Here is an 18,660-nt window from a genome sequence, read left to right as displayed (position 1 = left end):
CTCTTCCTCAATATTCATAGTACCTGATCCATTTTACAGCATCCCATTTGGCCCAAAAGCAGTCAGGACATGGGATGTCTGTGATTTATTATGCAGAAATATGCAGTCCTGGACACTGTGCAAAATAACAGCACTAATTTTGGTAATTAATAATGGATGTTACAGTACCTGCTGCCAGAGCCAGGCAATGCCAATTCCCACAGGAAACCTGCAGTATCGTCTGTTGGTTCAATTTCTTTATCAACCTAAAGACGACGACACTATTTTAGAATATGTGTCCACAAACCACCTTAGATAAAAATTAACATTTACACTCAGGTATTTATTGTATAGATTCACAAAATCTATGGTTTCAAGACTGAGGAACAGTGTCTTGAAGGCAATACAGATCCATACATAATAGATGCAAATCTGTGGAGACCTCCAGACAGTTGACGAGTAACTCAACTACATTTCCTGCTACAACTCTGAATCCAACCATCTGGGAATGGTGAAAATAGCTGGTTCTTGGCATCTCTTTCACTATTCTTTTTCAGGCACTGACATTTTTTCATGCTGTTATGGGCCTAGCAGTTCCAGTGAGTTACAGCACCAAACCCTCTTCAGTGCTTTGTACAGAGAATAGCATGTCAAAGGTTCAAGTTATTCCACAAAAATGTTATTTTTAAAATGGCACTATCACACTGCTATATGAGCCTCTCTCTCTCTCTTTTATCAGAACCACATGCAAGTTAAAGACTGTCTTCTCACAGAGCCCTTCAGCTCAAACATTAATCTTTTGTAACTGAAACTCTTCCTTTAAATACTGTTTTGACAATGACAGCCATCCTGGAGAGACATCTCAAACTTCTGCTCTGCACTGGCAGACCAAATGAGAGACTGTATCTGTTGTTAACTCAGCATGATAAAACACCATGAAATACAAACAGCATTTCTGGTTTTAAGTACGCTTTCATGCACCTCCTTTTTCTGTACATATTGTGACATTTTCTGTACTCATTGTGGCATTATTCATGGAGGAAGCTAAGCATGCTCCAATTTTCTTTTCCATACCTCAACCATCCACGGGCAGGTCTGTTCTGCCCAAACCTCCTGAGGACTTGCAGTGCTCAGGTAGCACCAGAACAGCAGTGAAAAGAAGGAATCACCTTCATCCCAACATGAGAAAGGCTCTATTCCCACCACACTGAGAGAAAGCAACCCTCCCAAGGTTGAGCAGCGCTTGCATCAGCTCCAAGGAGCTCCCCTGAGGAAAGCTGGCCCTGGGAAATGCCTACCTTGGCACTGTCACTGCATCCTCTATGGTGGTGAGCCCCAGTTGTCCGTCGCTGCCGGCGCCCCAGGAGAAGAGCTGGCCCTGGTCGCTGAGGGCCACGCTGTGCGACTCCCCACAGGCCACATGCACGATGTGCTGCCCCGCCAGCGCCCCGATTTGCTCTGAGGGAAACAGGGAAAACATCCTGGTCACAGCACTCATCTCACAGCAGCATGCTGACACCAGGGCAAACCCGCGTGCAAAGCCATTCAGGTGAGTGCTGATCCCAAATTCAGTTTTAAATTGTGTCCTAGAGGAGAAAAAGCATCAGGTTTACTGAAAATGTGTCGCTGCTGAGCTTTTCTGAAAGCCTGCTTTGAAGATCACAGAAGGCAGACAGGTATACATGCCTCAAGCACCACGACAGCCAGCCTCAGACACAGGAAAACCTATCAGGTTATTCAGGAACAGATATCCCAGATTTGAGGTTTCCCCACTCAGTTTTGATTCTGGGATCATCCAACACTGAGAAGACAGCAGACCCTATAAAATATATTTGCCCTTCCACAACTCTCATGTCCAATGAAGATGAGTCATTCACAAAGCTGGATGTCATCCACAACCCATCCACCACACCTTGATTTACTGCTTGATGTGTATGTGTTACAAAACCCTCCATGCTAATCTTGGAACAAGTTTGAACCTATCAACCTATTACTATCACTGTCAAACACTCATTTTAAAAAGTACCATAAAAAGGAAGCAAAATTAGATGGAAAAAAAAAAATTTAAATCATCACTCAAGTCCTCTGGAAGATAACCTAAAATTGACTTTTCATCATTGCATCATGTTAGGCAACTGAAGCAGGTTTGACAACTACTCTAAAAACATCTATAACCAAATCTTACTCATTACACAATTTTTACAAATGGGCATGAAAAAAAGTCTTCTTTTTCAACAAAACATTAGAAATACTGCACAACTGATGGCAAAGCTCCCTGCATGCCAGAAAGAAGCAAAGTGGCTTTTCTTTTTTCTTCCCTGAACAAATAAAGTGTTCCAGCTGAAGAAAGATTTCACCCTGAAAGCCACAGGCAGTGATCAGTATTAGTGAAATCCCACTTGCCTGGGACACGAGAGGAAAGGGTCATTATAAGTCATGCCATGAAAATGATACCACACATCACAGGCATTCAGAAACCATTAACACACTTAGCACCAAAACCTGCTTACCAATTTATCTACATGTCTCAAATGAGTGTAGAAAAAGGTACCCCTAGGAGGGCTTGCCTTCTATGTCCAGGAATGAGAAAATGAGGAGAAAAATCCCTAATGCATGTTATTGAAGAAAAAGGTGACAACTATTTAAATACATATCCTAGCTGAGGAAAATGCCACCTGAACATGTGCTTCATTTCACTCCGAATACTTAATGGCAACAGAGGTGCAGTTTACAAGCACACAAACATCTTAGGAGGGCTTGAGACCTGCCACCCCATAACACCCTTGGTCCTGCAGCTCTTTCCAGCAGCACTGATTTCACCCAGTCCTGCTGCCAGTGCAGAGACACACGTTTGAGGGTGGTAACTCAATTTAGAGACACAGCTTCCCACTTGGGCCCACAAGCACCCAACCATAGCACTGCTGGGTGGTCTGGTTTATATTAATTTACATATGTATATAAATGAGGGAACCTATTTTTATCTGAGAGCTCTAAACAACCAGCAGCTGTAAGGGCTGATCAAGGTCAATGACAAATAGCAGACAAGGTATCTCAGCAGCACACATGACTCTGGTCTCTTCCTCTCAGACATCCAGCAAGACAAACATTACCTGCTGCACTGTGCCAGACACACAACTAAGTTCAGACAGCTGTGTTTCTGTACTGGGACCCGAAGGTCCAGAACTAAAGCTGCTACTGGAGAGGATCATGCCATCAAAAGGTGAGGAGGATGAAGGCATCCACTCCTCCAAAGAAAACCCCTTGATTTATGAACCCATCACTTCACCAGTCACCCTTGCTGGAAGGGTACACTGAGACTCGGCTGTCGCCCAGACCACCTGAGCTCCTAAAAGCGGTCACAAAGTCAGCAGCTGGCCTCACTTCCAAAGCTGCTCCCTGCACACTGCCAAACACTCCAGGGGACATCATGAGTCTGATAAAACAGCAAACGTGGACAATATGGGGCACCCATAGCAGAGACTGTTTCACTACCTGCAGGCATGCGGAACACTTCCCTGGGAAAGCATATTTGCCACAGTAAGTCTTATTTCCTTCCTGCAGGAGCTGACCCTGAATCACTGAAGCACCTTGGGGAGGTGACAGAAGACTCCAGTGACCAAAGATTAGTTGGAGGGGGCAGGATTCTGACCACAGTAGCACTGCAAATAGAGAAAGAGTGCCTTGAGGTACGGGGCTGTGGCAAGGACTTCACACACTGGGACACTGAGAGGACTCAATAGGTTCAGAAATCTGAGGTCCTTTCAGTCTCCTCTGGCTCCATCTTAAGTTTAATTTGGCAACACAAATGTGACCTTGCTCTGTGCACCATCCCAAGAGACAAACAAATACCAACTTGTTTTGAAAGGGCTCCCTGTGTCACTGAAAGCCTTTAGTGACTGCACTGCTCACCAATGGAACAGAGCACAGCCTCACCTGGACTCACTGGATAACTACAGACAGGAAAAAACCCATGCCTGTCTTAGAGATGAAGCTCTTTGCCTTTAGAAAGGTGCACGTATGGCCCATCTTACCACAATACATACCCTGTCAATAGCAGTTGGTCTGAAAAGTCATGAAGAAATGCAAATGCTAAATAGTTTTATACACTCACATGTGTTTCTTTACAGAGAAGGAAAAAAGCCAGCCTTCTCCTGGGATCACAGGCTGCCCAGGCAGTCCAACAAGGGTCCCAGTTCACTGTCACTTGCCAAGTCACTGAATGTACCATCTCTCATCTTACATGGGATATCAAAAACATCTATCTGACAGTAATTTCACGATTATAAGCCACACATTGCAATACAGGGTGTGATAAAAGGTATCTATTCTATCACCATCTGTTGAGGGTGGGGGCAGTGATCCTTATCTCAACGGCAGATATTCTGCTAATGGGCCATCCACTGAAACCAGGCAGGGCATTGTTCTTTATCTTTTCACAACCCATCCTTCCTCCAGCGAGTCATTGTCTGCTAATGGCCCATTGAGTGCCACTGTGTGACTGATAAAATTACTGCATCCCATTGGAAGTTGCTCCAGCCAGGGGGAAGAGCCCAACATTTCTTACCAAAATACAAACAGAGGTTTTGGGACACTAAGGGAGCCCCTTTCTCCACTGGACTCCAGAGGAAAACTGGATTTCTCCACATCACCACTGGACCTTTAGAGGGAAACTGCACCTTGTACAGGAGCACTGCTCCAACTGAATCACATCTGTCACTGCAGGAGGATGCAGCCACCATTTAATGGGACTGCTACCAACACCCTGCCTGACGGGGTGTCAGGTTGTACTCTGACTTTGTCAGGGTTTTGGGGGTTTGTTTCTTTGTAGCACTGTATTTCTATTTTAATTTCCCTAGTAAAGAGCTGTTATTCCAATTCCCATATCTTTGCCTGAGAGCCCCTTGATTTCAAAATTATAATAATTTGGAGGGAGGGGGTTTACATTCTCCATTTCAAAGAGAAGCTCCTGCCTTTCTCAGCAGACACCTGTCCTCCAAACTAAAACAGCAACTTTTCATTCTTTGTCCATATATAAGCCACACCTGATTATAAACTGCACTTCGGGTTCGGACCAAAACTTCAGTCAAAATGGTGTGGCTTATAGTCGTGAAATTACTGTACTTCTGTGTTGACCTCCCATCCCTTCCTCACATCAAAATATTAGATGTTTTAATGGTTAGCATACATTTAACTTCCAAAGCATCACAACACCATTATGTACTCCTTCGAGAAGATGTATCACTGCAATGAGATGAAGAGTACAAAAGGTGAAGTTTATTCTTAGTATTGCATCTTGTGTAATTGATGAATAAAACCAGTCAAGTGGACTTAAGAGGCAAAATTATCTACAAAGCTAAACAGAACAAAACCCTGAAAGCAACAGGGAAGGGCTGAAGCAGTTATGCAATACAGTGTTTCAACACCTCATAAGCTTTCAAAAAACAAACAAAAACTCGTAAGTTCCAAGAAGTAGACACTGACACAATCTTTTCTTCTTGAAGCTGTCAGTTGTCTCAAAACAGCACCAATGCTTAGAAGTCATTTATCAGTTCTTCATATCTGATGGCGTTCCAGCTTTGATTTCTCTCTTCTGTCACCTTAACCTCTGGATCTCAACACAAACAGGTATATCAAGGTTTGACTTTTTCTGGTTTTAACCCTGTTACATCTTTTCATAAAATACACTGGAGTAAAGAATGAGGCAAAATGTCTTCAGGACAGCCCATCTGTGACTGGAGACAGGGCTACTTCTCAGGACTGCTCCTGTGTTTTCTTGCTTACAAGGACACTCCAGCAAAAGTTGAGGATACGTGGTGTATGTTTCTACAACTCAACTTTTTGACAATCAGTGCATTTAGCTTGAAGGTTTGGGAAGGGCAGTAAAGCTGGGACAAGAATTTAAACCCCTGACAAGCCCACCATCAGTCCATAGCTTCCCTATTTACAGAGCAGGGTCCATGCTTTGCCCCTACATCTTTGGAAAGCTATGCAGGACCTTCCGTGTCTGCAACTGCTAGGAGCACAAAGCACTCACTTATACTGCTCTAATTAGAATGCACAGGCACTGAATGATTAATTAGCTTTCCTACTCCTAGTAATTTTATCAGAGAGTTGGTACACCCTGTCCATATATAGCTTCCAGCTGCTCACAAGACAGACCTTTGCTAGAGGACAGGGCAAGATCCTTTAGCCATATGTGTACCAGGATGTACAGGAACAGCACCACATGGCTTCTACTGCCTGGAAACGACAGAGAATCCATCAGCCCTGAGGTTACACCTTCAGTGGCAAAATCTGCATTTCTGGTCAGAAGAAGCTGTGTCTTGGAAGAGTTTCAAGTGATTTCAGTCTGCTTGGACATCTGACCAAAACCATTCATTGCCTCCCCAGGATGACAATAAACAACTCAGAGCATTTGCTCGTCTTGGTTGCTGGTGTCTGCAAGGAAAGTACTCATTAATTCTCAAAAATAGGTGTCTTTCTAGCTTGCCCAGATAAGAGATGGTGGTAGAAACACAGGGAAGAAAGAAACAGGTAAGCTAAGAAATTCCTCTGGGTTAAATGCTAGTAGCTTGCAAGTCTGAGGACAGATGAACCAATTTCTTTGCATTGCCATGCTTGTTAATACAGTCCACCTGCACACTGAGGATAGGTGAGCATTGTGCAACCCAGATCTAAAAATCACAAGTGTGAGATAAAATGTTTCAGTGCTCAAGGCAGCTGAATATTTAATCAGACACCAACTGCGACCTAAATTTCACCTGTATAATCTTTCTATTCTCTGAGTACTGAAATACCTTAATTCTTACAGGAAAGGAGCAGAGTTCTCTCCTTTTGGAAATTAATTGCATCAAAACATTAAACCATCTAACAAGGTGACACTAACACCATTAGCACTTACAAAAGTCTGATTCAACAGCCATGAACTCCATAAAAATCTGCTACTGCCTTCAACAAGTGCCACAAGAAAATCACAAAAACAATATGGCCAAACTCAGTCACCACCATTTTATTAAGCTACTATACAAAAAGCAAGTAAGTGACAGTGGATTTACCAAACGCCCTGACAAGATTTTTATACATTAATTAGCAAACTTCAGATGACTCCTCAGTCTCCAATGACACACCCCAAAGATTTTCTGCATGTGGATATCCTGGCTCTACTTCTAGGCTGTGATGAGCTTCATGATATCAGTCCTACTGAAGTCAGTTGAATATTAAAGCATGCCGAAGTGTTTTAAAGAAACTGGAAAAAGAGAAAACCAAAGTGCAACAATCAAAATACTTGCAATTTAAAGTGAACTAAGAGAGAAGATATCTCCCTCCCCTTAAGAAAGTTTCTCCTTTTCTGTCAGCATGACTTCCATGTCCTAGCTATTCACTGTTTTTATCAGTATTACCAGTAAAATACCAGCTATTTAACCAGTAGCAGCACAAGTACACTCACCACCTTTTCCAGAAAACATCATCCCCAGTGGAAGTGTGATTCTGCCACTTGGAAACTGGTAATTGGGGAGAGGGAAATCAGACTGCTTGCCAAGGCCTTTTTGCTCCTTCCCCTTTTCTTTAAAGCTCCCAAGAAGGACCCCCTGATTTCCCTCTGCCCACTTTCAACTCTGACCACCTTGGCATCCCACATTCCTAGCTGTCACAGGAAACATCTGGAGTCCTGGATCAGGAAGAAGAAACCAGACTCTATAAACCATTTAAACTAAACAAAGACTTTGCAAAGCTGTCATGTGCTTTTCGAAGAAATAATCTAACCCAGTCAGCTAAAACTGCTCCTGTGGCTTCACTGACACCACCTCTGCAGGCTGTGGTTTGTCAGCAGAACAACCAGAAGGGTGCATAGGGAGGAGGCCAGGGCTGTTGGACAGTCTCAAGAACACACCTTGGTGACTCTACAGTGTCTGGCATGGCCAAGCAGATGAGACACACAACACGTAGACAGCTGGAACCGCCCTGCCTGACACCAGCTCTGCAATTTTACCTTCCTGTTCTTCACAGAGCGTCTCTGGGAAGGCAGTACGTGCTTGTTGCATCTTGTGCTCAGATTACACAATGCTGTTGCACACAAGGGTGTGAGAAACACTGTGCTCTGCACCTGCACAGCACCAGACTACAAGAGCAAGCCCCATGGAGAGACCACATCCCCACCATATGACAGCTATCCTCACTATCTATCTGCCTGCTGCTCTCACCTGCATAAGGCTGCACACCTTATGCTCAAACCTCTCTTAGCATGGGGCAAAAACTTGGAAGTATGGACAAGCAATGTTTACATCAAAATGTAACATCCTCTGACTTTCAACACCTTAAGTTTACTATATCCATCGAGAAGGCTGGGTTTTACAAGTCCAGTTTGCAAATCTTGAGGTCTTCCTTTCCTGAACTCCGTGAATGGCGCTATGCTTGCAGCAGAAACCAGAGCAGCATGAAGAAAAGCCCATCAGAGAGACACAAAACAGCAATGCTGAAGCTGCTAAGACTCTGATAATTTGGTTACAAGGAGGAAATGTAAACAGAGAGTAGACTCACTGAATGAAAAGTAAGTGTGGGAGGAAGACAGCAAAGGACAGACCAAAGCAGGTGACACTCCCCCAGAACACTGCTGATCACAGTGGTGATAACGCAGTCCATAGGCCAAGGCTGAGAAGCCCCAAGTAACAAAAGATTCTGCAGTCCCCTTTCATCCAGAGACACCAGTGATTCTTATCAAGATGATGGTTTACCTGCACGACACATGTGGGACTCATTCATTTATTTAGCAAGGCTACTTGCAGTCTCAAATCTGAGAGATGCTGGCCCATTTATTGACACTGCGTTCACTTTATAAGGCTGTTTCTGGTCATGTCAAGGCAGGAATGCAAGAGCAAGAAATGAGAGGCCAGCGTGATACCCCAAGGTGTCACTTCACATGTACTTTGCCAGCTACTCCCCCTGACACCAAGCCTGAGACAGCAAAGCCCTTCCTCAGGCACAGACAGAAAGCCCTCCCCACTTTGCTGCCTTTTGTCTAGAGGACACAGCCTCCTTGAGGAGCTATGGATGCAGACTGGCACGGGCACAGACAGCTGGAGCAGGCTCCTGGGAAGGGCTGCTCAGGCACAGAGGGCTTCAGTCTGGCAAGCATCAGCTGGCAGAGGGAAGAATTCACCTTCAGACCATGGAGGTAAACTAGTAAGGACGCTTCTTTCAAAGAAATAAAACACCATAGGTCACTACAGAAACATAGGGTAAACATGTTCAGAAAACCCAGAGAGAGCCCATTTTCCTCCTCAGGCTATGGCAAAGAGCTGTAAAGGTGGCCATTCAGCCAGGCTTGCTGGCCACTGGCAGGCAGCACAGAAGCTGTGGCTGGTCCATGACTACTGAGAAACCCCCAAGATCCACCACGTACACCCCAGCAAATACCACAGCTCCAAGGCAGCAAGTCCAAGGTGGGCAGGATGCACTAAACCTTGGCATGACATACTGAGGATGGTATCAGAAGTAGAAGGGGGAATTAGGGAAATGGGTGCAGAGATGCCAGATTTGATGGAGTGGTGATACACACTCCAGAGCTGTGACACTTGAGAGCCTCACTTGTGGCAGGCCAGGCTTTGATTAAGTAATACAATTTCCAAAAGCACTTGATTTGCTCCTCACTTTGTTCCCATTTATTTCAATCCTGCAGACAAGACAAAGCCACATTTCTGAAAAGCCACACCTGCACAGTGCACACTCAGTAGAGCACCTCTGCCCTTGCTTTCAAGGGCATTCCCATCAGCTTCACAAATACTGCTTGAAAATGTGTTACTGAAAACAAGTATGGTGACTGGGAAAAGGGAGGCAAAGAATGCAATCCTATTAAACATTAAAAAATAAATTTTATTAATTTTATCTACTGGACATTCTGAGAAAAGAAGATATGAGCATCTGTAGATTGCTTTTTGGCAAGTTTTTATAGGCAGGTAGCTGTTTAAAAGGCAGGTCAGGTGTTGAAAAGAGTGAACATGTCTTACCAGTTTTTTTTTCAGCTACTTGATTTCTGGTAAGAATTGTCACACAAAGTTTGACATAAAGTCTTATTTCCAATACAGCTTAAGGAAGAGTATTGGGCTGTCAGAAGATAACTGAGTCAAAATCAACAACCACCAAACTACCCAAATCTCCCCTAGAAGCTGTGACTCTCAGCCATACTTACTCGGCTTAATGAAGTCACCACTTTTGTCCAGTACAAGCAACCATTCTGACTACAAAAAGGTTGGGGCATCCAATAAAACTTGCATCCATCACCTCCAGCTCCTTCCCTGCCCTTCCCTTTAACTCAGCTACCCACCCCTTTTATCCTGAACACATCTTCTAGCTTCAGCATGGTTACAGGAAAGGGGCCAGGCATTAGTGCCACATACAGTGCCAAGGTTTCATGTTCCTTCCAAGCCAGGCAGACAGCCTTTATTTAATTTGCAAGCTTTTATTTCAGCTGCACCTTCAGAAAGCCTCTGAAGGGTATGTATGATACATGAGTGACAAGCAACAAATACAACAGAGGCAAGTACAAGTTTAGGTTGCCGAACTGCCCTACAAACCCCAGGTCAGAAGGCAAAAAGCTGGTCATTCTTACTGCAGCTCTGCATTTTGAGGTAAAGAAGCATTAAAACTGTCCCCCTTGTCCTCTGCAACAACAGATCATACTGACCGTAAAAAAACTAGTATCTTGCTTTCCCTGGGCTCATCCTTGTTTTTGCCCCTTAGTAAAATGAAATCAAGAGAGGAATACAGTGGTTCTAATAATACATGTGTGTTTAGAGACAAGATTTCACAGTTGCATCTGAGAACACCTTACAGCCATTTCAGGCGCTGATTAGATTTCTTTAGTATCAAGAAATCAGATTTTTACTTGTTTAGGCCCTCCTAAAGAGCCTTGTCTTTCCTCAGTGTAGGTTCTCCTAGTCCTACAGCCTCAGAAAATACTGACACGAGTCAGTTCTCATGATCAAGACCACACAAATTTTAAAACAACCCCCACTATAATTATCTGGCATATTCGAATCCCTCAGCCAGCCAATTCAACACAACACAGGCATATTTAAGATATCTTGGAGAAAACACTTCCTTTACTTCTCATTTAATCAAACACCAATTGTTTCTAAATTAAGCTCATTTTAAACTCTGACACCTAATTTTAAATCATTCAGAAGCCCAAATGGCATCAATTCAGCTGAAACTGACACTCCATAAAGTAAATCCAACTGCAGCCTCTAAGTGAAGGCACAGCAACCTGAAATAGCTTGGTCAGATCCTGTGATCGATCAAAGGAGCAAGAGATGTGTACAAATCTGCAAGGGGTGACCAGTTTAACTACTTTTTTTTCTTTTTTACAAATAACATTTACAATGGGTGCTGAAACATAAACACACACACTCTTTGCCTGCAACCTGCTGATGACAAACACAAGCCCTGCCACCTCTCCTCTAGAGCAACCAGGCCCTCATGGCTGCCTTCTCACCCACCGGGAAGAGGCTAAAACAGGAAGATCTACACAGACTGTCCTTCCAAGTAGGTGGCACATCTGAATTCTCAGCTGTTCTGGGGTTTATGATTAACAAGTATGCTGCCCTGAACACAGAGCTCTCTGCTGCTGCTATCCTGTGCTGAGGCTCAGGACAAGTGGACTCACATTTGAAAAGAAAGGCCACTCAGTTCAGAGAAATCCAGAAGATCTGGATCACCTAGGTTGGCTTGTTTGTTTTGGTGGTGCTTTTTCCTGCTTTTTGAAAGAGAATGAACATTATGATGATATTTCTGTCATAAGCTATGAGCAGATAGATTCCACAACTGCAGTGCTCCCCTGCAAATTTGCACCCAGAGATGGAATTTTGTAATAAAAAAAACATAGGTTTGTCTGCTGTATCTTACCAAATAAAAGGTTTGAGGCAAATTTGGCTTGAGACATTGCTCTGTAGCTCTCTTGACACTAATTACCAAAGCCCAGGTTTTCTCACTAGCAGAAATCAATGAAGTCCAAGTGACTTGAGCAGAACAAGTATCTAGAGCTGAAAACAAATTCCACATCTCAGACTCGAGCATGTTTTTAAAGCTTTACAAACTACTAATAACCAGCTAGTTGTTTCACACTCCTCTGTAATTCCACCCAGACCCCAAAAGAACCTCTACCTTAGGTACCTCCATCTGTTTTTTGTTCTCCAGCATGCATACTCAGATAAAACACTTATCTAAGAATCATCACAGGGAGTCAAGACATCATGGTAGACCTGAAGAAAATCAATCCAAGTGAAATTACAGGAAAAGATGAAATTTAGATATACTTATGAAGAATAGGTTTTCTTTTCCTAAAACTACTGCAGTACAAAATTATTGCTTCCCATTAGAGACATAATGTTTGTTATCATCTGATAAATTTCAGGAAATCAATGCAAACTCAGATGCATTTTACAAAACAGCAGGTTCAATACTTCACTACCAAAATTGCCAAGTTGCTTCTCCTAAGACATGGTCAGAGACTCTGAAAACTTCAAGGGCGTAACAACGTAAGTGAAAATTAGGGCAGGTCAGACAGAAGCTTTATTAATAATGGTCATGGTGAGAGAACACTGGAACAGCATTCCTACCCCTCTGCATCCCTGCCAAGTGATTGCAGAGACACAAACTACAGAATGTTTTGGGGAGGAAAAGGAAAAAAAAGAGGTGAGGAAAAACAATCATGTAAGTATTAACAAAGCCAGATATCCACCCCTAAGACGGGTGGACTCTTCCAGTGTCTTGCTCACCACCACAATCACATTAAAAATTAATTGGTAAACAGCATGACAAGGTGGGAAACTGGCTTGTGGTAGGGCCATAGGAGTGCCACACCTGGTATCACCCTGGTATCATCAAAAGGAGGGAGTTAAAAACATTCAGAAGCAGCTAACTTCTAGTTCAAAAGGAATGTTATTTTAGTTTGGCTGAAGTTCTTAGGTATCTTAAATATTAATTTTAGCACCTCAATGTAAAATCCAGAGGAAAGGGCACTTCCAGAAAATAAACCTCTACTGACTTACGCTCTTTCAGAGGCATGCACTCCACCAGTAATTTCTGTTCCCTGTAGAGGAGGGGCATAAGAAACACTTTGGCAGCTGCTATCCCCCTCTCCACATTACATCCACAAGGTCAACAGACGTGACCATAAACACAGCTTTTAATTAACACATTTTCTTTCATTTCAAAAGGTGCCCTTTAAAAGGCTCCTCCAAGAGGAATTGCTGAAACAATTCTGTGCCGCTGTTTGCATGACTGAGAAGCAAAATTGAATAGTGAGAAACAAAAGGGAGCCTCCTCTTAGGGAAGATCTAGGCAGCAGGAAGGGGATCACTCCATCCCTGGGAAATCAACGCAGCCTCCACAAGGTTCAAAACCCCCTGTACATTTTTGTGTCTCCGTATTACTCTCCAACACAGCCTGTAAAGCCCTGGTAAGCATTTGTGAAGTCCAGAGGAGGCTCCCCAGGGGCTGCCTGAAAGGGACAATCAGTACTGCGTCAAAGCCTCCTGCATCAGGAGATGGAGCTCGCTTCCAGAGCTGGGCAGAAGTCACCCACTCCCAGCTGCCCTCATGGGCTTGGCAGGATCAAGCCACAGGGCAGGAAAACCAAGAGACCTCAGCCCACACTGCCCTGTCCAGCAGAGGCTGGAGACGTGCAGCTCCAGGAGTCCCAGTTCCTGGCATTTCTCCCATTCTCTACTGCAGACTTCTCCTGACAGGCTTCTCTATCACTTCCAGCAGCTCAGGACCCTGTCACCTGTCAGGCACGGCTTCATTCACAGGCCCACAACAATGGAAAACAGAAAAGATCATCTTTGACAGGCCTTTTAACACAAAAGGTGTAAGGTTGTCTTTATCCCATGCAGAGGAAGTGGGAGTGAGAGGAGGGTTTGATTCTTCTTGCTTCCATTTGCAAATGAAAACTAAGAAACTCAGTTCCCAGTGCTGCAAGACAAAGCACAGGGGAGTGTGTGATGGGGCTCTCCCCCACTTTACTGTTACCATAAAGGCTGCTGTGACTGTTCACTGTAAGCTAAAAAGAGCAGCTGCTCCTTGCTTTACAGCACATCCCTCCCACCTGCCCTAGCCAGCAGAAATCCCATTACAGCCACAGCCAGTAATGCTGTGCTGAAACACCATTACTCTGGTATGGCCACAGGCTCCTCAGAGAGCAGCACCGCAGAACCTTTTTCAGAAAAAAGTAACTGGATAACTGCAGGATAATGGGGACTTGGTTTCACATCTTAGTGACAGACCCTAATTTAAGGGGTGGAAGAAGGGCACTTGGGATCAAACACAAAGAACATTTCTATTTCAACATCTCAGACTGGCCCTCTTCTACAGGTCTAGCTGAAAACAGCATTACCTAGCTGAGAGAGATCTACACTTCAAAATTCAGGATTCATGAAGTCCATTTCCAGCTCTTATCTACTTGCTGTGAAACCTCCATTTTCATCATCAGCTTATGCTTGCTTAATTTTATGGATAAAACAGCAGTGTAGCCCAAATATGTTTCTCAAAGTATGTTTGCAGCTCTCAAAACAGTACTGAATTTCTGGGGTCTCCACACTAGTTTTGAGCTAGCTGGGTGGTTTGGAGGATGAAGTATCCTCAGCAGTTTAAGCTGAATATTCACCAGGCTTGGCTTCCTTATAATTTAATTTATTCCAGAGCCTAAATTTACAAGTACTCAGAAGACGTGCACAGAGAGGACTTACATACTCCTGTTCCCAGTCTCTTCCAGTAATTGTCTAGAAACTACTTGTAGGAAAAGCAAGAGAGGGCAGATTCAAGGTCAACTCCTCTAATCCAGCACCCGAGTCATCCAGCATCCAACACCTGCCAACTCATTTTGACAGAAAGAGACAAAAGATACTGACAGAGGAAAGGAGCAACAGGGTCAGTCAGGTCAGGTTTGCACATATTGCATGGGGAACTGTGGCTATTTTGCACACACCTTCTCTTTCTGTCATGCAACAATAGGTTACACTACACAAAACCCAAGTCCTACAGAGGGTAGCCTGCAGTTTGAGGAATTTTTGCTCTAATTACACACAGCACAGGACTGTTATAGTATGGAAACAGAAATATCTGTATCACATGCCAAAACCAAGAAGTTAATGGAAGGTAAACTGGAAGGCCAACATTCAGAAGAGTCCAGAAGAAAGGCTTCAGGGTTTCTTCCAAGAACAACTTACAATTAAATCACTCCTTCATGCTGGGAAGGAAAGGCAGTAGCTGCCTGTGGTTCAGCACTCATGAGTTCTGTCCACCAGAACACAATGAAGATGCACTGTGAGTCTGGGGAACACAACACTAAAGTGACCTTTTTTCAGTTTAAGAAGGCACAAAGGAGTGAAGGCACAAGTTGACAAGGGATTCTGAAATGGGGAAACAAAATTTACAAACCCTCTTGGCCAAAAAGAAGTTTGTTCTCCACAACTACAATCAACACAGATCCACTCGTACTCTTTGTTGTGAGAAAACTCTCAGCAACAGCTGAATAAGAGTGGGCATAACAATGCTCTGCAATTGAAAAGAAAAAGCAGAAGACACTCATGACTCATGGGCCTCTCCTCCTTTTTATAGAGACAATATAATGCCAGATAACAAAATCTGCCCTGAGACCATCTGTGCTTGCCTCTGTTTTGATGTATTTCCCAGGCAAAGTGAGCAGACCTGTCTCCTCACCCGTGCTGCTCAGCTTTAGCTTTCCAGAGCCAGCTAGTGTTATTCAGCATCACTAGTGTGTTATGTGACACGATTATCAGCTCTGCTGGCTGCTCCAACTCTACAGCAATCAGCACAAAGCAGCTTCCACAATGCTCTCAGCCCACCAGCCTCAAGACAATTTGAAGTGCATATAAAAAGCAGACTTACCCGGCTTGCTTCCTTCACAGTCATGTCCCAGTTGACCTTTGGTGTTCAAGCCACAGGTATACACCTCCCCATCTTCCAACAGGAACACAGAGTGGTTTCCTCCACATGCCACCTCCTTGACATTTCTGTCGTGGATGAACCCATACACCTGTGGTTCAGGAATGATGACCTGGAAGTTGCTACCTATCCCAGGTTGTCCATAAGACGAGTAGCCCCAGCATAGCATTTTCTCTCTTTTCAGCAAGTCATGTATCCTTCCTGGGCAAGAGAAACAGAGGAATCAGTGTGAATGAAGCAAGTACACCACAAATGATCCTACAGAGATCCAGCTGTTCACAGCAGGAAGTCGAAACAACCAGAAAAGGCATTTCCTGCATGACAGTCAGGTTTGGGAACTGTCAGTAAACCATTACACAGACAAAGAGTAATCAAGACAGCTCAGCTGTAGTACTGAATCAGCACCTTCATGTCTTGGCCATCTCCATCTGCGAGGCAATAGAAATGTTCTGAAACCCAGGAGACTGAGACTTTACACTGCAAAAATTATTCTGCTTCAAAAGCCAAGTATCAAACAATGCCCAAAACCAACTGTAACATTTTTCAGACTAACAGGTCCAAATCTGAATTTTTAGAGTGTCATATCTGACACCACTTCTAAGTAAATCTTTAAAAATTACCACCAAGGTGGTTAGACCTGAACAGAAAGACACAGGTATTTGTGGTGCACTGGCCAGTGCAGAAATGTGTTATTTCTGATAAACACAAATTAAGGAGTACTTTGCTCAATTGAATGCAGTCTTGCAACCCAAATTTATACATGCGCACATACACACACACCCCAAACTTGAGCCCCACACTGAACACACACACATCCCTGAACTGCAGCAAGAATTACACAAGAAGCAGCAGTTCACGTGGAGCAGCACATTGACAGCTTGGCCCTGACAGCAATGGACAGGTCACGTTGATGCAACTTGCCAGCAGTCAGGCGTTATCTTCTGTGGTGTGCTCAGTGAAAGTCAGGGATTTCAGAGTGGGGTAACACAGCAAAGGAAAAAACATAGCAATATAAAAGGTCCAAGGAATTACTTGGCTTGAACTTGATAAAGACAACAGGATGCTAATGCATAAAAGCTAGGGGAAGAAAACAGTATTTCATAAAAAGCATGTGAAAGATTTTAGTAACACTTCTTCGTCACTCCTAATCTCAACAGGTTTGGGTTATTTGTTAAGCATGCTATACTAATAAGACATTGAGAACTCCTCTGATTGAACTAGAAACCAGCTAAAGCTTTTTTGGTTTGGTTTTTTTTTTTTTTGCCAAGAGAGGAAGCAAAAACATTAGAAAATGAAAGATCTGAGACATCAAGTCTTAGGACACACCATGCCAAGTTTTAAGCTAAGGCAATTTGCAGCAGCAAATTTACTAACATAGCACAAGATAGAAAAGAAAAAGGTAACCCCTGAAGCACCACAGATTCCTTCTCCCACTGTGAGCAGACAGGAAACACATGCATTTAGTTTGATTCCAAAACCTGGTGCTAATTCAAGCTCTAGGTATTAGCAATAAAGCCTTCCCTAATCTAAGCCCTAAGCAACGAGTGTTCATCTCTTACCTTTTGCTTGTCAGCTGTGGTCACTTCCTCTGAGGCACGACTGAGCTGGAAGGGGAAGGGAGAGGATTGGATTTTCCAGTTAGTACTTCATCAGTGGTGCAATTCCCCACCACGAACTGCTAACTAGGATCTCTTATTAGGTGCTTTAAAGTAATGCAGGACCCCGTTTATCTCTAGCAGTCCTTATAGCATAATCCAACTCATTCACACCCACATGTGCTTATCACTGACCAGCTCCAAAGCATGCAGAGGAAAAAGCAGGAGGTTACAAGGCTCTGTCTGGGTAAAAAAGCAGGAGCTTACAAGGTTCTGCCTAGTTAAATCAGTCATGGTGTAGACTCTGTATTTGGTTGCCCTAAGCACAAAAGCCTAATGGAAGATACCCTCTATGCTGGCTATGCTAAGAATAGGAATGCCGTAGGACACAAGAAAATTGAAGTGTGTGCATGTGCTTTAAATGTGCTTTAAACAGCTACATTTAGAGCGAACTCCATGTTCTATCACACCACCAAAAAAACCTAAACTAAAAATGCATGAGCGACATCCTGAAGGTGGCAGGGAATCGTTTCAAAACTGACTCTGGAACAGCAGAAATCTGGGACTGCCATTTCTCTCAGCCTGGGGAACTGCATGTTACAAAGACATAAGCAGCAATCCTGAAGATCCAAGGATCATGTTCCCTGCTAGGATAAATAGATACTGCCTATGAGCTGAAAAAATTTCACCAGTATATGGCTTCAACTATAATGACACTGTACTACACAAGCTAAATATTAATTTGGGATACCTTCTGAAAGCGTTCCTCAATACTCTGCTCCCTATAGACTACAGTCATCTTCTAGTGCTAGTTTCTTTTAAAAATGCTAAAAATACATTAATTACTTTCCTTGTGTTGATATTCCACACAAGAATTTGCTGCTAATGGGCAAGGGGATATGATGTGATTGGTAAGAGATGGGTTTTTCCTCCAGCTAAGACACTACTTGAAACAGGAAGAGCTCAAACGCCCTGTATAATCCATATAAACACTAGGGTGATATTTCAGAGTTCAACTCTCCATTCATGCTAGAGGCCCATATTTTTTGAAGCTCCTCATATTTAACAATCCCTATACCAGGCATAGAAAATCTGGTTTTCACTATTTTTTTTTAAATCATCT

General features: G+C 43.5%; 1 protein-coding gene across 4 annotated transcripts in view; it reads right to left on the bottom strand.

The window, feature by feature from the left end:
- The window catches only part of HERC3 (HECT and RLD domain containing E3 ubiquitin protein ligase 3), a 45,394-nt gene that overhangs the window by 24,666 nt on the left and 2,068 nt on the right, over nucleotides 1–18,660 (bottom strand). For all 4 annotated transcript variants that reach the window (XR_004417932.2, XR_004417933.1, XM_033059819.1 and 1 more), the window contains exons 2-5: nucleotides 17,502–17,546; nucleotides 15,886–16,143; nucleotides 1,278–1,437; nucleotides 169–245 (exon numbers count right to left, since the gene is read on the bottom strand). Coding sequence is in view for 2 of the 4 variants with exons in the window: in XM_033059819.1 (XP_032915710.1) it covers nucleotides 169–245; nucleotides 1,278–1,437; nucleotides 15,886–16,111 (463 nt within the window). In the remaining 2 variants the exon portion in view is untranslated. The remainder of the gene's footprint in view (nucleotides 1–168; nucleotides 246–1,277; nucleotides 1,438–15,885; nucleotides 16,144–17,501; nucleotides 17,547–18,660) is intronic.

Source organism: Catharus ustulatus, chromosome 5, assembly GCF_009819885.2.
Source record: "Catharus ustulatus isolate bCatUst1 chromosome 5, bCatUst1.pri.v2, whole genome shotgun sequence".
NCBI lineage: Eukaryota > Metazoa > Chordata > Aves > Passeriformes > Turdidae > Catharus > Catharus ustulatus.
This window is presented reverse-complemented; position numbering and strand designations above follow the sequence as displayed.